General features: G+C 42.6%; 1 protein-coding gene across 5 annotated transcripts in view; it reads right to left on the bottom strand.

The window, feature by feature from the left end:
• Window positions 1–14,369: 14,369 nt before the first annotated feature.
• Window positions 14,370–17,293, bottom strand: part of LOC148361881 (multiple PDZ domain protein) — a 112,095-nt gene continuing 109,171 nt past the window's right edge. For all 5 annotated transcript variants that reach the window (XM_088342689.1, XM_088342688.1, XM_088342692.1 and 2 more), the window contains 2 exons: window positions 17,155–17,278; window positions 14,370–15,800 (listed from right to left, as the gene is read on the bottom strand). In XM_088342689.1, coding sequence (XP_088198815.1) covers window positions 15,654–15,800; window positions 17,155–17,278 — 271 coding nt within the window. In that variant the 3' untranslated portion in view covers window positions 14,370–15,653. The remainder of the gene's footprint in view (window positions 15,801–17,154; window positions 17,279–17,293) is intronic.

Genomic DNA, 17,293 nt, shown 5'->3' on the forward strand with positions numbered 1-17,293 from the left:
TGTCAAAGACTACTCAGCGGCTCATAAATCACATAATACGAATTGATTATCTAATTAGTTGCCAACGCTTTTATCAATCGATGTTAATCAATGAGTTGTTGCAGCCCTATGTTTTTGTAGTACGTCTGCAGAATCTTTGTAGTATTTCTGTAGGTTTACTTTTGTTTAAGCAGTCTGTACTAGTATTTCTGTAGTACTATTTTTGTATCTTAGTATTACTGTAGTAGTAGTTTTCTATTGTTGTATACGTACTTTTGAAGTCTTTCCATAATTTAATATATTAGGTCCCTGTTTGGGGACTCAGACATGGCTCTGGCAGAGGAGCTGAACAGCTTCGTTGTCTGCTTTGAGCCCCAAGCCCAGTACTCATCCACACCACTATAACCACTACTACAACCTACAACTTCTGACACCAACCCACAACCTGTGAGGTCGCAGCCGTGAGACGCGTGCTCCAAGCTGTGAAATTTGAAAATAACACAACGGTGGTGGGGCTGATCACAGAGGGGGACGAGGTGGCCTACATAGATAAGGTCCTTAGACTTAGTGAGTTGTGTGCTCCCAACAACCTGGGGCTGTACAAGACTAAGGAACTCATCCTGGATTTCTGTCGGATTAAGGCCACCCCTGCCCCCTGTATATCAACGCCGAAAGTGTAGAACGAGGGGAGTTCTTAAAGTTCCTCGGGGTCCACATTTCTGCCGACCTCTCGTGGACAGCCAACACCTCAGCACTGATAAAAAAAAAAAAGACTTTCTGAGAGTGCTCAGAAGGAGCAACTTAACATCAACCTGCTGGGGACTTTTTATCGGTCAGCTATTGAGAGCCTGGTAAACCTATGCTGTGTCTGTGTGGCCCTCAATCTGAACAGAAGTGAACAGAAAGAGACTGCAGAGGGTGACCAACACATCACACAGAATCATCGGCACCCTACCACTTCTGTCAACCATCTACAACTCCCGGTTCCTGGGAAGAGCAAAAAACATCATTAGACTACAAACAACCTGGCTTCCATTTGTTCAACATGCTGCCCTGTGGTAGGCGCCACAGGGCCATAGCAGCCAAAACAAATAGACTCAATCTTCTTTCTAAGAGCGGTCACCATTCTCAACTCCAGTTTTCACTCAAAAACTGAACCGGAATTAATCATCATTTTGCACTGCCACATGGCAGCATATTTGCACCTCTTCTGACACTTTTTATATAGCCGACAGTAGCTCAATACTGGTTTTACTGCTGAAGGATTTTATACATTTGACTATAAAGGATTTTATACGATTGAATACAAGTTACATTTATTGAGTTTAATGCTGTAGTTATTTACTGACTGTGCCTTTATTCAATGAGCAGTGAAAGTTCAGGGCACCCTGGTAGGAAATATTGTTTACAGGAATGGCGTCCCGTAAGGCTGATAAGATAATCAGCACATCCAGACGCAGAAAGGCCCTGATGATGGAAGACGGCAGGCATTGTTTTGAGAAACGCTCTCTGTGGTTTTGAGGAACGCTCTCCGTTGTTTTGAGGAACCACAGACATCGGGCCGCTTGTCTCTGAGATTGTGAAGCTCACGTTGGGCTTCGTTGGGGCGCCCATGGGAGGAGCCGGCACACCGTCTTGCGGAAAGACATGGGCCGAGAGGAGAAGCAAGAAGACTTCAGAGAGGGTTTCCCAGAGACTCAAACGAGACTAATTCGACTAATTCGGCCGTAATTGATGGAGTAGACTTAGTTAAATTATTAACGAAATTAAATCTGCCCCCGTGTGAAAATGTCAGCTTTTCTTGTTCATCTTTTCCATCAATAAATGAGCGCGCATTGTTGGGTGAATGTAGGTTGTGTTTGCTTAATGGAGTCAAAAAACTAATTCGAACTATTTGGTAAATGATACATTTTAATATTTAATTCCCAACACTGCCTAAATTACCTTACCTTATTTTATTCTATTTGTTTATTGTACATATTTTCTTATTCTTATTTATGTGTGTGTGGTGGAGCTCAAATTTTCTTATACTTGTATAATAACTATAAAGGCAAGCACTAAATTGAATATCTGGTTTTGTAGTATCGCTGTAGTCATATTTTGGTTATTGTCACACGAAAGATTAATGAAGACATAGTTGGCACCAAAAACAGATTGTTTTCAATAGTAGTAATTGTATTACCAGTACTTATTAACTTTGACAATTTTTGTTTTGCGGGACGAGTGAAAAAGCGCGCGGTCCGTAGTTTGCCCACCCATACTATAAAAGATGGCTCACGTGCCTTCGGATGAAGCGGAACTTTGGATATAAACATGGAGTCGAGCAGATGGTGTTGATGAAAGAACGACGAGCGCTCCAGACAGGAGCTCCCTCGTTGCTTTCCGCTTTCCTAAGTGAGACGTTTGTGTGCAAATGCATGGCAAATCCGATAATTAAACGCTAAAGTTCTGTGCAATTAAAAAAAAAGGGGGAAAAAACAAAGCTTAACCTGACTTTTCTTTTCCTTTTACATTTCTTTTGCTCGTCTGATCAAGTTTTCAATAGATTTCTATTATTGTGGAACTTAAAATTGTTTTTCATCCATGGAAGCAAAAGAAGATGAGTAGATAGATAGATAGATAGATACTTTATTCATCCCCGAAGGGAAATTCACTTTTCCAGCAGCATCCCTGAGCTGAGAACAATCGAAAATAACGATTCAATTTGAATCATGTACAAACAAACAAACAATTGAATCATGTACAAACAAACGAACAAAATATTTATGTTTCAATAAGTGGAGTGTTAATAAAATGGGGGGAAAATAATTTCTGATACTGATATAACCAGGTAAAACTAATTTTAAGTTACCTGTCCAAATGAATGTTGTGCCATCTCACCTTTATATCAGTTGTATCCATTTCTTCAGCTTAGGCCTCGAATAAAAGACAAAAAAACAACAGTTTTAAACATATTTTCAATAATTTAGTACAACAACAACGGTTAAAGTCACAAAAATACTACTGTAATCCAACGCATTTGAATCGATAAGCCTAAAATAAATACAAAATCATAAAATGATTAAATAAAAACATTTCAATACCCAAAACATATTATTTAAGCCAACATAGTAATTACAACATTACATTTAACCCTTACGCTTCAAACAAATAAAATCAACTATGATATATATATATATATATATATATATATATATCCACCTGTAGTCGTATGCAAAAGTTTGGGCACCCCTGATCATTTTCAAGATTTTCCTTTATAAATCATTGGTTGTTCAGATCAGTAATTTCAGTTAAATATATCACATAGCAGACAAACACAGTGATATCTGAGAATTGAAATTAAGTTCATAGGATTTACAGGAAATGTGCAATAATTGCTTAAACAAAAGTAGGCAGGTGCATAAATTTGGGCACCCCAACAGAAAAATTACATCAATATTTAGTAGATCCTCCCTTTGCAGAAATAACAGCCTCCAAACGCTTCCTATAGCTTCCAATGAGGGTCTGGATTCTGGTTAAAGGTATTTTTGACCATTATTCTTTACGAAACATCTCCACTTCAGTCAGGTTTGATGGTTTCCGAGCACGGACAGCCTGCTTTAAATCAGCAACCCTAACCCTAACCTCCTGTGTGGAGTTTGCATGTTTTCCCCGTGCTTGCGTGGGTTTCCTCAAGGCACTCCGGTTTCCTTCCACATTCCAAAAACATGCATTTAAGGGTAATTGGCCGGTTCAAATTGTCCCTAGGTGTGAATGAGCGAGTGAATAGTTGTCTGTCTCTGTGTGACCTGCGATTGTCTGGCAACCAGTTCAGGGTGTCCCCTGCCCGAAGATAGTTTGGATGGGCTCCAGCACCCCCACGACCCTACTGAGGATAAGCGGTACAGATAATGGATATATATATATATATATATATATATATATATATATATATATATATATGTATATACAATACATGAAACCAAATTCGACACCTGAAAATATATCTTACAAATGCCAAAAACATAATTGACAATATCTTATTCAAACCTTAAGTCTCCCCAAAACTTAAATATAACAAAATAAATTAAACTTCAATACTTAAATTAATATTTTCTAATTCCAAAAATCCCCCTCGGATGGGTCTGGCCTTGATGCGGCGAGGGGGCTTGCGTGTTCCAGTGACCCTGGAGAGCGATACCGTCGGGAGCTTGCTCCTGGTAGGGTCACCCATGGCGGGCCGGTCTCCGGGGTAGGTTCCAGACAAACAAAGACCCCAGCGTGTCGGTACGCTGTGAGGTGGCAGCCCCACCAACCGACTATCCTGCGGAGGGCTAACAACTCACCCAGGAGAAAACCCCCTTTGTTACGAAACTGACTAGAGAAAGAAGCCGGACTGACCAACACGGTAACGGACCCCAGCCTGCCCCCGACCAACGAGTACGGATCGACCTTCGTCGTAAGACCCGTGTCGCCACCTGGAATGTCCAGACACTCCTTCGCCCCGGAGCTGCCACCCTGCTGTCCCGAGAGCTCTGTTGCTATAACATCACCCTGGCAGGGCTCTGTGAAGTACGATGGCAAGGCAATGGTGAAACAACAGCTGGCAACCATTGCTACATCTGGAGTGGCCCCGAGAGTCGGACCGGCCTTTACGGTGTGGCTCTCGCCATTCCAAAAGCCCTCCGGAGGTCCCTCATCAGCTGGACACCAATAAGCGACAGACTACTGTCTGCTCGCTTCCTCCACCATCACGGCAAGATGACAGTGATCGTCGCCTACGCCCCCACTGATGTCGCTGATGAGGATGCGAAGGACGCGTTCTTTGACCAACTCCACCAGGCTGTCGACCAAGCCCCACCACACGATGTCACCATCATCCTCACTGATGCCAACGCCACTCTATCCAGCAATGATCGGCCCCCCGGCTCACCTGTCGGCACCACCTTCGTTGACAGCACAACAAACGACAATGGCAACCGCCTCCTCCTCCTCTGCCACCAAAACAACCTTTGTGTTGCTGACACCTGGTTTCCCCGGAAATGCATCCATCACTGGACGTGGTACAGCCCAGATGGCAGAACCAGGAAGGCATTGGACCGCATCCTGATATCACGACGCTGGAAGTCGTTTGTAACCAACTGCCGGGTGTTCAGAGGAGCACAGCTTGGCAACACAGACCATCGTCTGCTGGTGGCCCAGCTCAAGCTAAAGCTCCGAGCCAACCAGCACAAGACTCTGCCTCGCCCCGACTCCTCCCGACTCAGCGACCCCAACATCGCCAGAGACTTCAGTTGCTCCATCCGCCGCACTCTCGATGCCCTGGCTCCTGACAAGCTGACAGACTGGGCGGCCTTCAAGGAAAGTGTCCTCCAGTCTGCTCACAATGTCCTCGGACGCCCGCGATCCTCCCCGAGAAAGCCCTGGATATCAGAGAGGACACTAAACATCATAGACCAGCGGCGTGAGGCCCGGCTCCGAGGCGACCTCACGGAGTATCGGAGACTGAACCGCCTGCGCAATGTGGCCATTGCTGAAGATAGGGAGAGGTTTTGGCAGGCAGAAGCCCAACAGCTTGAGTCCGCGGCCAACAACAACAACATGAGCCGCGTATTCAGTCTACTACGCCAAGCCCGTAGCGGCCCACACATAAAGACAGCCCTGGTAAAAGACTCAGACGGCAACCTCATCATGACAGAAGCCAACTGTCTCGCGCGCTGGAAGGAGCACTTTAGCCTCCTCTTGCAGCACAGCACCATCCCGGCTGATCCCACCCTCCTAGTGGCTGCAAACACAGCACCTCCTAGCGACGCCTGCTGCACAGACCCTGTAACACCCGAGGAAGTGAGAGCTGCTCTGAAGAAGCTGAAAACAAAAAAAGCCCCCGGCATCTGTGCCATTACCGGCGAGATGCTCAAGGCCGGCGGTGATGGCATGGTGGAGTGGCTAACCTGCCTATTCAACCAGGTGTGGGAATCGGAGCAGCTGCCCACCGACTGGACCAGAGGAGTCATCATGCCCTTCTGGAAATGCAAGGGTGACAGGCTTGTCTGTGTAAATCACAGAGGTATAACCTTACTCTCCATCCCGGGCAAGGTCTTTACCAGGATCTTGCTCAGCCGTGCCCTTCCAGCAATCAGAAGCTGCCGCCGTCCCCAGCAGGCTGGCTTTATGCCCAACCGCTCCACAACGGACCACATCTCTGCCGTCCGTTTGCTGATAGAGAAGTCCCGTGAATTCCGTAAAGATCGCCATCTATATATCGGATTCATTGATCTGAAGGCCGCCTTTGACACCGTCTGCCACTCTTCACTGTGGAACATCCTCCAAGCTCTCGGAGCACCACCCAAGATCATAGCCCTGTTCAAGCTACTCTACAGCAATGCAGAGAGCTGTGTCCGTATCAACGGCATTGATTCCGACTGGTTTACTATCTCCAGCGGCGTTCGTCAAGGCTGCGTGGCCGCTCCCGACCTTTTTAATTGCATCTTTGACCATCTGATGTTCAGGGTTAGTGAGCGCATCCCCGGAGTGTCTTTCGGCAACTACCACCTGACTGACCTGGAGTATGCTGACGACACCATCATGCTCAGCACTTCCTACAGCCAGCTGAAAGACGCTCTGGGCATTTACAGCGAAGAGGCAGCGCGGCTTGGCCTCCAAGTGAGTTGGACGAAAACCAAGTTCATGTATGTTGGTGATGGACCAGATCCACCTCCCATCCAAATTGGTAGCGACATCGTAGAGCCTGTCAAGAGCTTTGTGTATCTGGGGTCCATGGTGACACACAATGGGGACCTAAAACCAGAGATTCTCCGCAGAAGAGCCCTGGCAGCATCTGCTCTGCAGTCTCTCTGGAAACCACTCTGGCGGCACCAGACCATCGCACGCAAGACGAAGCTCCGCATTTACAACCTCGCCGTACTCTCTATCCTGCTTTATGGCTCAGAAACATGGCCCCTGAACGACACCCTGGCCACAAGAATCGACGGTTTTGATAGCAGGGCTCTCAGAACCATCGAGAACATCAGGTGGCCCCAACGAGTCTCCAATAAAGAGCTTAGAGCCCGCACGTGCCAGCCCCGAGCATCTTCCTTGGTCGCACAACGCCGCACCCGCTGGTTTGGCCATGTCCTTCGTCTACCACCAGACCATCCGACACGAGCCATTCTCCAGTTTTACCCAAAGGCAGCAGGCTGGAGACGACCACGAGGGAAACCCCGCACTCGATGGCTCGACGTCGTTGCGGGCGACCTCCAACAACACGGAGTTGCTGTAGAGGATGCAGAACAGCTGGCACAAGACCGCCAGCATTGGAAAAACCTGGTTCATCTGGTCGGCTCAACGCACAGGGACGGGACCCCCCGACCTTCGCTGGAGCAATAATCAATCAATCGATTCCAAAAATAAGAATTAAAACTGAAGTACTATATTTTGTATGTTATTAGATTTTTTTTTTTTTAAGGTAAATCAAAAAACAATAATTCCCCTACAGGCAACTAATGTTCGTTCTAAGTATTATTTACCTTAGTGTATTTTACCAAAAAGGTTCTTAAAATAAATCAGTACAAAATATATTCAGCACTACACTAATCATTGTAATCACAACAAAAATAATATCAACAACAAGAAAAAAATTATAACAATATTTCTAAACAAATTGAACGTCTGCTGTATCCGATCCTTACCTAATTTATTTATTTCGCAAAAAAATTAAAATGTAATAAAATCGAGAAAATAATCATTAAAATGTAATAAAATCGAGAAAATAATCATTAAAATGTAATAAAATCGAGAAAAAAATAATTAAACTGAGCAAAATCATCATCCAACATAGCTGGATATACTATAAAACTCAGACAATAAGCCGCACATTTTCCACAAGAGTTTAACCCTGCGACTTATGCAATGTTGCGGCTTATTTATGCATCTTTTCCTAACAGCCGCCAGGAGTGCCCGAGCAGTAAAGGTAAGAGTGAACCTCGAGGAAGACGCAAGTAACTGTAAATTTCCGCTTTGTGCATGAAAAGACTGACATGAACGTGCCCTCATCATGGGAAAGGTGTAAATCGAAAGAGGAGGGCTAAATACCATATTGGGAATAATTTGACAAGTTTGTTTATTTGTAAACGGAAATAATGTGGCGAAAGGAACTGATAACAAGAAGCGACGTGCAACGAAGCAGAAATGTTTAAGGCAGATTCCTATTTGTCTGCCAGCATTATCGTGTTTTTTGGAATAAATATTTTACACGGTTGGATGATATGGATTGCCCTTAGTTTAATCAAGCCATTTTTGCGCACTTTCAAAGAAGTTAAAGACGGCTAGGGGACATAATGGTGAGTTACGCCAGATTTTAAGTTTTCAGGTACCTTGTTTCAAACTGATCGTGATGTTTCTCTGATGAGTATATTTTAAGATGGTCTTAAATCCCGAGAGTTTAGGCTTTCCAATGGTATGCGGCATCGTAGAGACATGGGCAATCGGCAAGGGGTTAAGGTATCGTATATTCTTAAAACTCTTTCTGTGTTCTTTGTAAATATCTCATGTTTTAATGTGGGCACATGCGGCTTATAGTCAGTTGCAGCCTATGTATGTATTTTTCTTTATAAATGTACTGGGTGAGGCTTATAATCAGGTGCATCTTGTAGTCCGAACCTTATGGTAGTTATTATAATACAAAAAATATATGTTCTTAAAATGAATCATAAAAATGTGTATAAATTGTCTAAACGATTATTTTAGTAGTAACATCAGTAATATTACTCTTTATTAAATGCATCATAAGGTATATCAGATAACTGCCTACATTTGAAGCCAAGTCACACATATTTACATAGCCCTGTCAGGACCAGAACAGAGACAGGACCAACTTGCGTACGTTTCTCTCAGTTCTATTGGGAAGAAGGGAAAGGATTGCACACACGATCCGGTGATCGCTGGTCGCGGGGAGCAGGTCGCTCTGAACGCGGAAGTGGAACTTTAGTAGCGAACGATGGTGATGTTGGGAGTGGAAAAAACAGGTCAGTAGCCGGATCAGGAGAGCAAAAAACGTGGTCGAGATCAGCAACGAGTCCAAAGCCAGGAGAGGAGAGTAGGAGTAGGAGTAGGAGAGTAGTAGGGTTGGATCCAACATGGCAGCGCGTATGGACGTTGCGGCTAGTTGCTGTCCAGCTAACCTTCTATTTACTACCGTTCTCTTATCTTTTTTGCTCTCTTTTTTGGATACATGCGTGGCCAATAAGATTTATAGTCGGGAGGAACTTATTCAATTGGGTGGGCGTCTAAATTTCGACTTTTCGGGCACTTTTTACACTGCCTACGATATCCCGAACGAGCTACAAAGGCATCTGGCATCTCCGTGCTCAGCCACTCCACCTACGAAACGACGGAGGCGCCGTAAAGATAGAAAACAGAAGCTGGTTTGTCGTGCGGGAAAGTGTGTGAAGCGTGCGAAGTCGAAGGAGCAAGAAGGACACGAAGATGTGACTAATTCGACCATTATTTCTTCACCGGTCTTGCCGGTCAACCGATGTCTGAAACTCAACGCACCCGAACGGCGACATATTGTGACGATCTCTTCAAAGACTTCAGCTACGATTCAACAAAGCTAAAATTTGGTCTTTTAAATATTAGATCGTTTGCTCCGAAAGCTAGATAGAGATAGATAGATAGATAGATACTTTATTCATCCCCTAAGGGAAATTCACATTTCCAGCAGCATCCCTGAGCTGAGAACAATACAATAATAAAGCCAAAAGAATACAATATACAAATACCCAGTGTGACGTGCAAATGCCCACTTTAGCATGTTATATAGAGTAACTAAATAGTGCTACACAGAACACATAATGCAGTAAGATTCGGTAATATCCAATGTAGGTGGTGTGGTTTAATGTGGGCCTTTACTCTGCCGGGTGGAGTTAAAGAGCCTCATGGCATGAGGAAGAAAAGATCTCTTCAGTCTGTCCGTAGTACAAGACAGTGACAGCAGTCTGTCACTGAAACTGCTCTTCTGTCCGGAGATAATGCTGTGAAGCGGATGCGATGGATTGTCCATGATTGACCTCAGCTTTTTCAGTGCCTGTCTCTCAGCTACTGTTGTTAGGCTGTCCAGCTCTTTGCCCACAACAGAGCTCGCTTTCCTAGCCAGTTTATTGAGACGAGAGGCATCCTTCTTCTTGACGCTGCCTCCCCAACACGCTGCCGCATAGAAGAGGGCGCTTGCCACTACTGTCTCATAGAATATTTTCAGGAGCTTTTTGCAGATGTTGAAGGAGGCCAGCCTTCTGAGGAAGTAAAGTCGGCTTTGCCCTTTCCTACATAGAGCTTCTGTGTTGGCAGTCCAGTCCAGTTTGTTGTCCAGCTGCACACCCAGGTATTTGTAGGTCTGGACAAATTCTACACATTCTCCCTTGATGGTTACAGGAACCGGGTGAGTTCTGGTTCTCCTGAAGTCCACCACCATCTCTCTGTTCTTGGTGGTGTTTAGGTGCAGGTGGTTTGCGTCGCTCCATCGGACAAAGTCCTGAATCAATTTCCTGTACTTTACTTGTTGATAATATTATTCGTGATTATAAACTTAACTTGATTGGTCTATGTGAAACTCGGTTGAGACCGGATGAGTTTTTACCGTTAAATGAGGCTTCTCCTCAAGACTACGTGAGCAGCCATATAGCACGCCCTTTGAAGAAAGGTGGCGGTGTCGCGCTAATTTCCGAAAAAAAAAAACCCCGCTTAAATTTACTCCTCGTACCCCTAATAATTACAAGGCGTTTGAGGCTCTTGTTATGCAGTCCTCTATATTGTCAATTTATGTAGTAACTACTTATCGCGCACCAGGGCCATACACAGCTTTCTTGGACAAATTCGCTGAACTTTTGTCTGAACTAGTAACCTATGCAGACAAAATTATAATTATGGGGGACTTTAACATTCATATGAACTCCCCACTCAATTCACTTACTGTTGCGTTTCGGTCTCTAATTGATGCATTTGGTTTTAATTAACTGGTTGATTTGCCAACTCGTAAAGATGGAAACACGCTAGATTTGGTTCTGACTCGAGGAGTTTTAACCTCAAACATGACGGTGTTACCGTGTACTACCGTTATCTCGGATCATTGTTTAGTTACATTCGAGGTGCTAGCTAAATGTAGTACTAAAAAAGCTGAAGGATTTAGCGGACGCAATATAAGCACTGGCACAGCTTCTGAGCTCTCCGATCTTCTTCTAGGAGCAGTTGCGTCCTTTCCTTCATACAAAGGCTCTATCAACTCACTCATGAATGAGTTTACCCTGGCTAGTGTCCTGGATTCAGTAGCGCCAATACGGTTTAAATCACGACCTAAAAGACGCACACCTTGGTTTAATGATGAAACTAGAACCCTTAAACAAGAATGCAGGAAATCTGAAAAAAAAATGGCGCACTACCAAGCTTGAGGTTTTCCATCAAACCTGGTGTGACAGCTTGTTAAAGTATAAAGCGGCCCTTGCCTCTGCAAAATCAACCTACCTTTCGAAGGTAGCGTCACAAAGGAACAATCCCAAAGTCCTTTTCGACACTGTAGCAACAGGCTATCCCAGATAGTTCCACCCATTCAGCCCATGACTTAATGGTCTTCTTTACTAAGAAAATTCAAGGCATACAGGAAGAAATTGCTAAAGACAGTATTAATAAAACACATACTAAAGTGCTGAAATCTATAGATGCACGACATGGTGGCTGTCCGGGGAATTTGTCCCGTTTTAGTGAACAGTCACTCGCTAATCTTAAACAGGTGGTGAATACGGCCAAACCGACGACTTGCCAGTTCGACCCGCTTCCAGGTTATCTTATTAGAGGTCTTTTTGGCGTCCTTGGACCTTCAGTTCTAAATATTATAAACATATCACTCTCCTCAGGTGTAGTTCCAGCAGCTTTTAAGTCCGCTGGAATTAAACCCACACTGAAACGACCCAACCTTGATCCAGAAAGCTTATGTAATTATAGACCTGTGTCCAACCTACTGTTTCTTTCTAAAGTACTTGAAAAAGTAGTGGCACAGCAGCTGAATGATTTCATATCCGAGAACAATCTTTTTGAATCAATGCAATCAGGATTCAGGGCTAACCACTCTACTGAGACAGCTCTGATTAAGGTAACCAATGACCTACTACTGGCAATAGACTCTGGCGCTTCATCACTTTTGCTGCTGCTGGACCTTAGTGCTGCTTTTGACACAGTGGACCACAATATCCTATTAGGGTTCAGTGCTTGGCCCCCTTCTTTTCAGCATTTACATGCTTCCATTAGGTGATATTATTCGCAAGTATAATATCAGTTTCCACTGCTACCCAGATGACACTCAACTATATCTTCCGTTGGAGGAATCTACCACACTAAATTGTGGAAATACGGAGGCCAGCCTCACTGAGATAAAAGAGTGGATGTCACTCAATTTTTTGCGTCTTAACTCTGAAAAGACCGAAATGTTAGTTATTGGTCCATCTAAATGCCGTGACTTATTCTCAAAAATTGCTGTGAGAAAAGAAAATTACTAGAACCGCTTTCTTCCATCTTCGTAACATTGCTAAAATTCGTCCTATACTGTCTCAGCCGGATGCGGAGATTATAATTCACGCGTTTGTTACCTCCCGTCTCGATTACTGTAATGCACTACTCTTTGGTCTCCCGAAGTCCAGAATCAAGAGTCTTCAGTTGGTACAAAATGCCGCAGCGAGGCTTTTAACTAGGACAAAAAAGTCCGACCACATCACGCCGATTTTGGCTAACCTGCATTGGCCCCCTCTTAGCCTAAGATGTGATTTCAAGGTTCTCTTAGTATAATACAAAATCATACATGGACTTGCTCCCTCATGTCTATCAGATCTGATTTCCCCCTATGTTCCCATCCGAAGCTTTCGTTCTGAGATCGCCGTTCTTCTGGTGATCCCAAGAGCCAAGAAGTGTTCCGCTGGTTCGAGAGCGTTCTCCATTTGGGCACCGGTGCTGTGGAATGCTCTTCCCCCTGAGATCCGATCTGCAACCTCAGTGGAAATGTTTAAATCTAAGCTTAAAACTCACTTCTACTCTATAGCATATGAATAACCTATACTTTTTGTGGACAAATCTGTGTATTATTTGTGATTGCAACATGCATTGCTGTCTGGTAATCCTGGAAGGGGGATAGGAGGAAGGTTTCTTCATTTTCCTCATGTTGAGGTTTTTTGAGTTTTTCCTTGCCCTCATGTTGGTGCCAGATCAGGGGATGGTGTTATAATAGTCTGGAAAAAATAGTCTGTGTAATAACCTGTGAAGCCCTTTGAGACTCTTTGTGATTAAGGGCTATACCAGCTCAGTAGCCTAGATGGTAAGGCGCCCGCTTTGAGACTGGGAGGTCGGTGGTTCGCGCCCCGGCCGAGTCATTCCTAAGACTTAAAAAGTGGTCGGCGGCGCCCTCTGTTGGCTGCGGCTGCATCGGCTCGCTACAACGGGTCAGGTGCAATCGACATTTCGTTCTGTGTACATTGTTACACAGAATGACAATACAAGGAAATTATTATTTATTATTATTATTACAAATAAAAATGACTTGAATTGACTAGACGTGGACAAGATCAAAAATACAGGTCGAAGCCAGGAAACGGACGGGAGCCAAAACAGGAGTGAGTCAGGGTTGAAAAGCTTGCCTAGAGTAAACTGAAGTTCGCAGACGGACTGAAAACAGGTGACAGACAGACGAGGGTTTAATAGTGACCGGGAGCCAATCGGAGCGGGCACAGGTGAAGGTAATCATGACAAGCCCTTTATCACAAAATGTCTCAAAGGATTGCACAGGCCACAAAATATACTATTTTTATTTTTACTCAAACAAATTTAAAATACAGTAATATGGGCAAAATAATACTTAAAATGAGCAAAGTTATTGGCCAACATAACTGTAAGTCATAAAAGAAGTAAAATGATATTTAAAATGATCTAAATTTGAATTACAACATAAAACAGAAAATGGGATTTAAAGGATTATTCAAGTGATTTTCTATTAAAGGGAAAAAAATGTTGCTATAAAAATATAACAATTATTTTTTCTAAGAAGGTGCTTTACTAGCGTTCTCTTATTGTACATGGAAGTTTGGTACAGAACTTTGAGTTGAATTATTGTGTCTGAAAAGTGCCATACAAACAAACTTGGGATTGGAACAATAATATTTTTTTTTTAAATAAACCCAGAGTCTGTTATAACCATGCCACTGACTTTGAAGAATAACATCAAATTGTTGATTATGAAGGCAACCTTAAGCATATAAAATATAGTACTGAGTTTGATAACAATTTTCTTAATGTTTAAAAGCAAATTAAACAAAACAGACACAGACTTGTTCACAGCAGTTATTTAAAAAGCCCAACAAAGGCTTTTTTTCTCTTGACACAGAAAAATGCGCGATGGATGATCTCATTTACTGACAAAAAGATCATTTAATAAGAACACTTCCATTGGATTCATCAGATTGTTTACAAACTACGACATTCATGTAACAGAAAATACAAATGCAGAACCCCCAAAACAATGGAGCATTATAACATCGTTTACTGTTGCTGATTAAATGAAATGTTTATCCCTCTCTTCCTTCTCGGTGCCATACAAAACATTGGCAAAAGCACTTGGCATCCTTTAAGTTTCAAAGCTCGGCCATCTTGTGCTGAATGTCATGGATTGTGAAATGCAATTTAAAAGTGAAGAGTTATTTCGAATCGTGATTTAATTTTATTCAACCTAGGCGGCACTAGAAGTTAAAGAGGTAGTTTTTTCCGAGGAATTATTACATTATATTATACAGTAGACCCCCAGGATCTGACGTTAATCTCTCCTGAGGTGGGGAGCTGAAGTGAAATCGTTATATGGTGTGGGATAGAAACCTCTGGAAATTAGCTAATGCTTACCCCGGGTAAAAACATTAAAACTGTATATACGGTACATATAAAACATCAATAACAAAAAGTATATAATAAATATAACATTTAAGTAATGTATGATTAAATAGCCCAAGAAATAAATATACATTTGTAGGAAAAATGAAATTGTATTTACCTTTGGTGTAACGTGACTTGAGCTGGTATGGTGGAGTTAGTGGGTGGATGCACACAGAGTAGATTCAAATTAAAACTGATCATAAATCTTCAAGCCCATATTTCTTCGTTAGGTAATGATGTGTGCCTTCTTCGTATTTCTTTAATATCTCATGTTTTGTTTTCATTGTTATCATCTTCTTGCTTCTCTCTTGCACGATTGGACCCATAGCTAAACAAATCAAAGTTTAACGAGATACTGAACTGAGCATAGAGAAAGGCAGCATTGGGGGAGGGAGTTCAGTCAATAGAAAAATTTAAATCTTTGTGATTCCGTGGCACTAACCAATAGTAGAATAGCATCTTTTATGACGTCAACCGACTGCACACATGCATTTTAAGAGAGCTATGAGGCACGTAACTCGCACAGTCATAAGCTCAAAGTTACAATTTTGCACGTTTGTGGGAAATAAATTGTTGGTGATTTTCAATGGTGGGGAAAATAACGTAACGAGGGGCCGAAAATACATTGTATTACTATTTGGAACGTAACATAAGCTAGGGACATTCAAACTTGGGGCTCTACTGTAAATCATATCATTTCCATTCTCCAAATGTGTGGTCTATTTACATGTGTAAGTCTTATCTTATGAGAGAACAGTGAGTACCACCGTCCCTTTGGTCTTCTTGAGAAGATCCACCGCTACGCAGTGTGTCGCCCCCTCTAAGCAGTGTCCGTTAACCGCGATGATCTGATCGCCTCGTTTTAGCCTCCCATCCTCGATGGCTGCTCCCTGAAACATACAATATTGTTGAAAAGTGTTAAACAGAAGAAAGACCCCGCACAGCATGCAGTTGACCAAAACGGAGCGCCCACTATGAAAACGTATAGCTTAAAAAATGATTAAAAAAAGAGGAATACAAATCTGGTCAACCACCCCAAATTTGCACCACTCACCTCTTCAGACTTGTCTATTCTTGACCATATGCCTCACACACTGCCTATTTTAACTATAATGTGTTTTATTGGCTATTTATTACTTTCTTGTTTTACTCTTCATTTATTGTTGTGTCCTACTCATATGTACAGCGAGCTTGGTTGTTCTGAAAGGCGCTTCAAAATACAATTTATTATTATTACTATGATTAAGAGTCGCAACTTTCTTTGACGGGCAAGTTTTTTGCGACAGTTTATGACACAACATCCTCACCAGATCTTGCTGCAAAGATCATGCAGTTGATTTTCCTCAAAAATCACCTGTTTTTCGTGAGGTTGTGTTCCAAAAAAGATAGTACTTAAATATGTTTATCAAAATAAATATACATTAAAACCGAAGAACAATCCCTAATTACAGCACAAGCATTTACTTAACAAATAAATTACTGTACTTAAATGTTTTTATTTACAAATAATTTCTGTATTGTCAAATTTTTAAGATACTCTTGCTGCAGTACTGCACTGCCATAAATTATACTTTTTTTTACTGCAGATGATAATTTGTTTTCATGATGTAAACGTTATTGGGCAAACAATATGGCATAAAAGTGATTTAACTCTCCTTTCGAATGTGGGTTAGTCTAAGTTTGCTGGCGAAATAAAGCATCTTCCCTTGCCTTTTGGTAGTTTTATTGGACCAGTGTTTTTTGTTCACATGATGACTTCTAGAGAAAAATTTGAAATTCAAAAAAGATTTGTGCGTACTTAGTGTAGGTTTGTCAAACAATTTCACCAACATGTACAACATAGATTGCAATGTTAGGCAGACAAAGGCAGAAACAGGATGGGGTGAATGTTTAGCCAATTAGAATGCAGAACACAATGCACGATGAAAACCTGCTATGTATGAAAACCAAGAAAAGTACACAGCGATAAAGCGAGGGATTACTGTTTACCGATGTTAACGCAAGGAACAAAAACGCCAATCTTGTCAACTACACTAAAATTGGAAAATAGAACTGTCTAAACTGCCTTTGCTAAGAAATTCTTCGGGACAGTTATTTAAGACAACATCCTCTCCAGATATATCCTGCAAACTTCATGCTGACTTGTTTTTCCACAATATTCTCCTCTTTGATGATTTAAAATCATCAACCTGATACTTTCCACAATAATATGGAGTACGCCAAGTCACCCGATGACGTCTCTACCTTGTTGAAGATGGTTTTGATGTAGATGGGGAGGTCTCCATGTGGGCTTCCGAAGCCCCCCACAATGCTGAAGCCCAGACCCGAAGGACCCCGCTCCAGACTGATTGTCTTGTACATCCGAGTGCTAAGGGCATACAAT

Source organism: Urocampus carinirostris, chromosome 8, assembly GCF_059441175.1.
Source record: "Urocampus carinirostris isolate Australia breed hairy pipefish chromosome 8, RoL_Ucar_1.0, whole genome shotgun sequence".
Classification (NCBI taxonomy): domain Eukaryota; kingdom Metazoa; phylum Chordata; class Actinopteri; order Syngnathiformes; family Syngnathidae; genus Urocampus; species Urocampus carinirostris.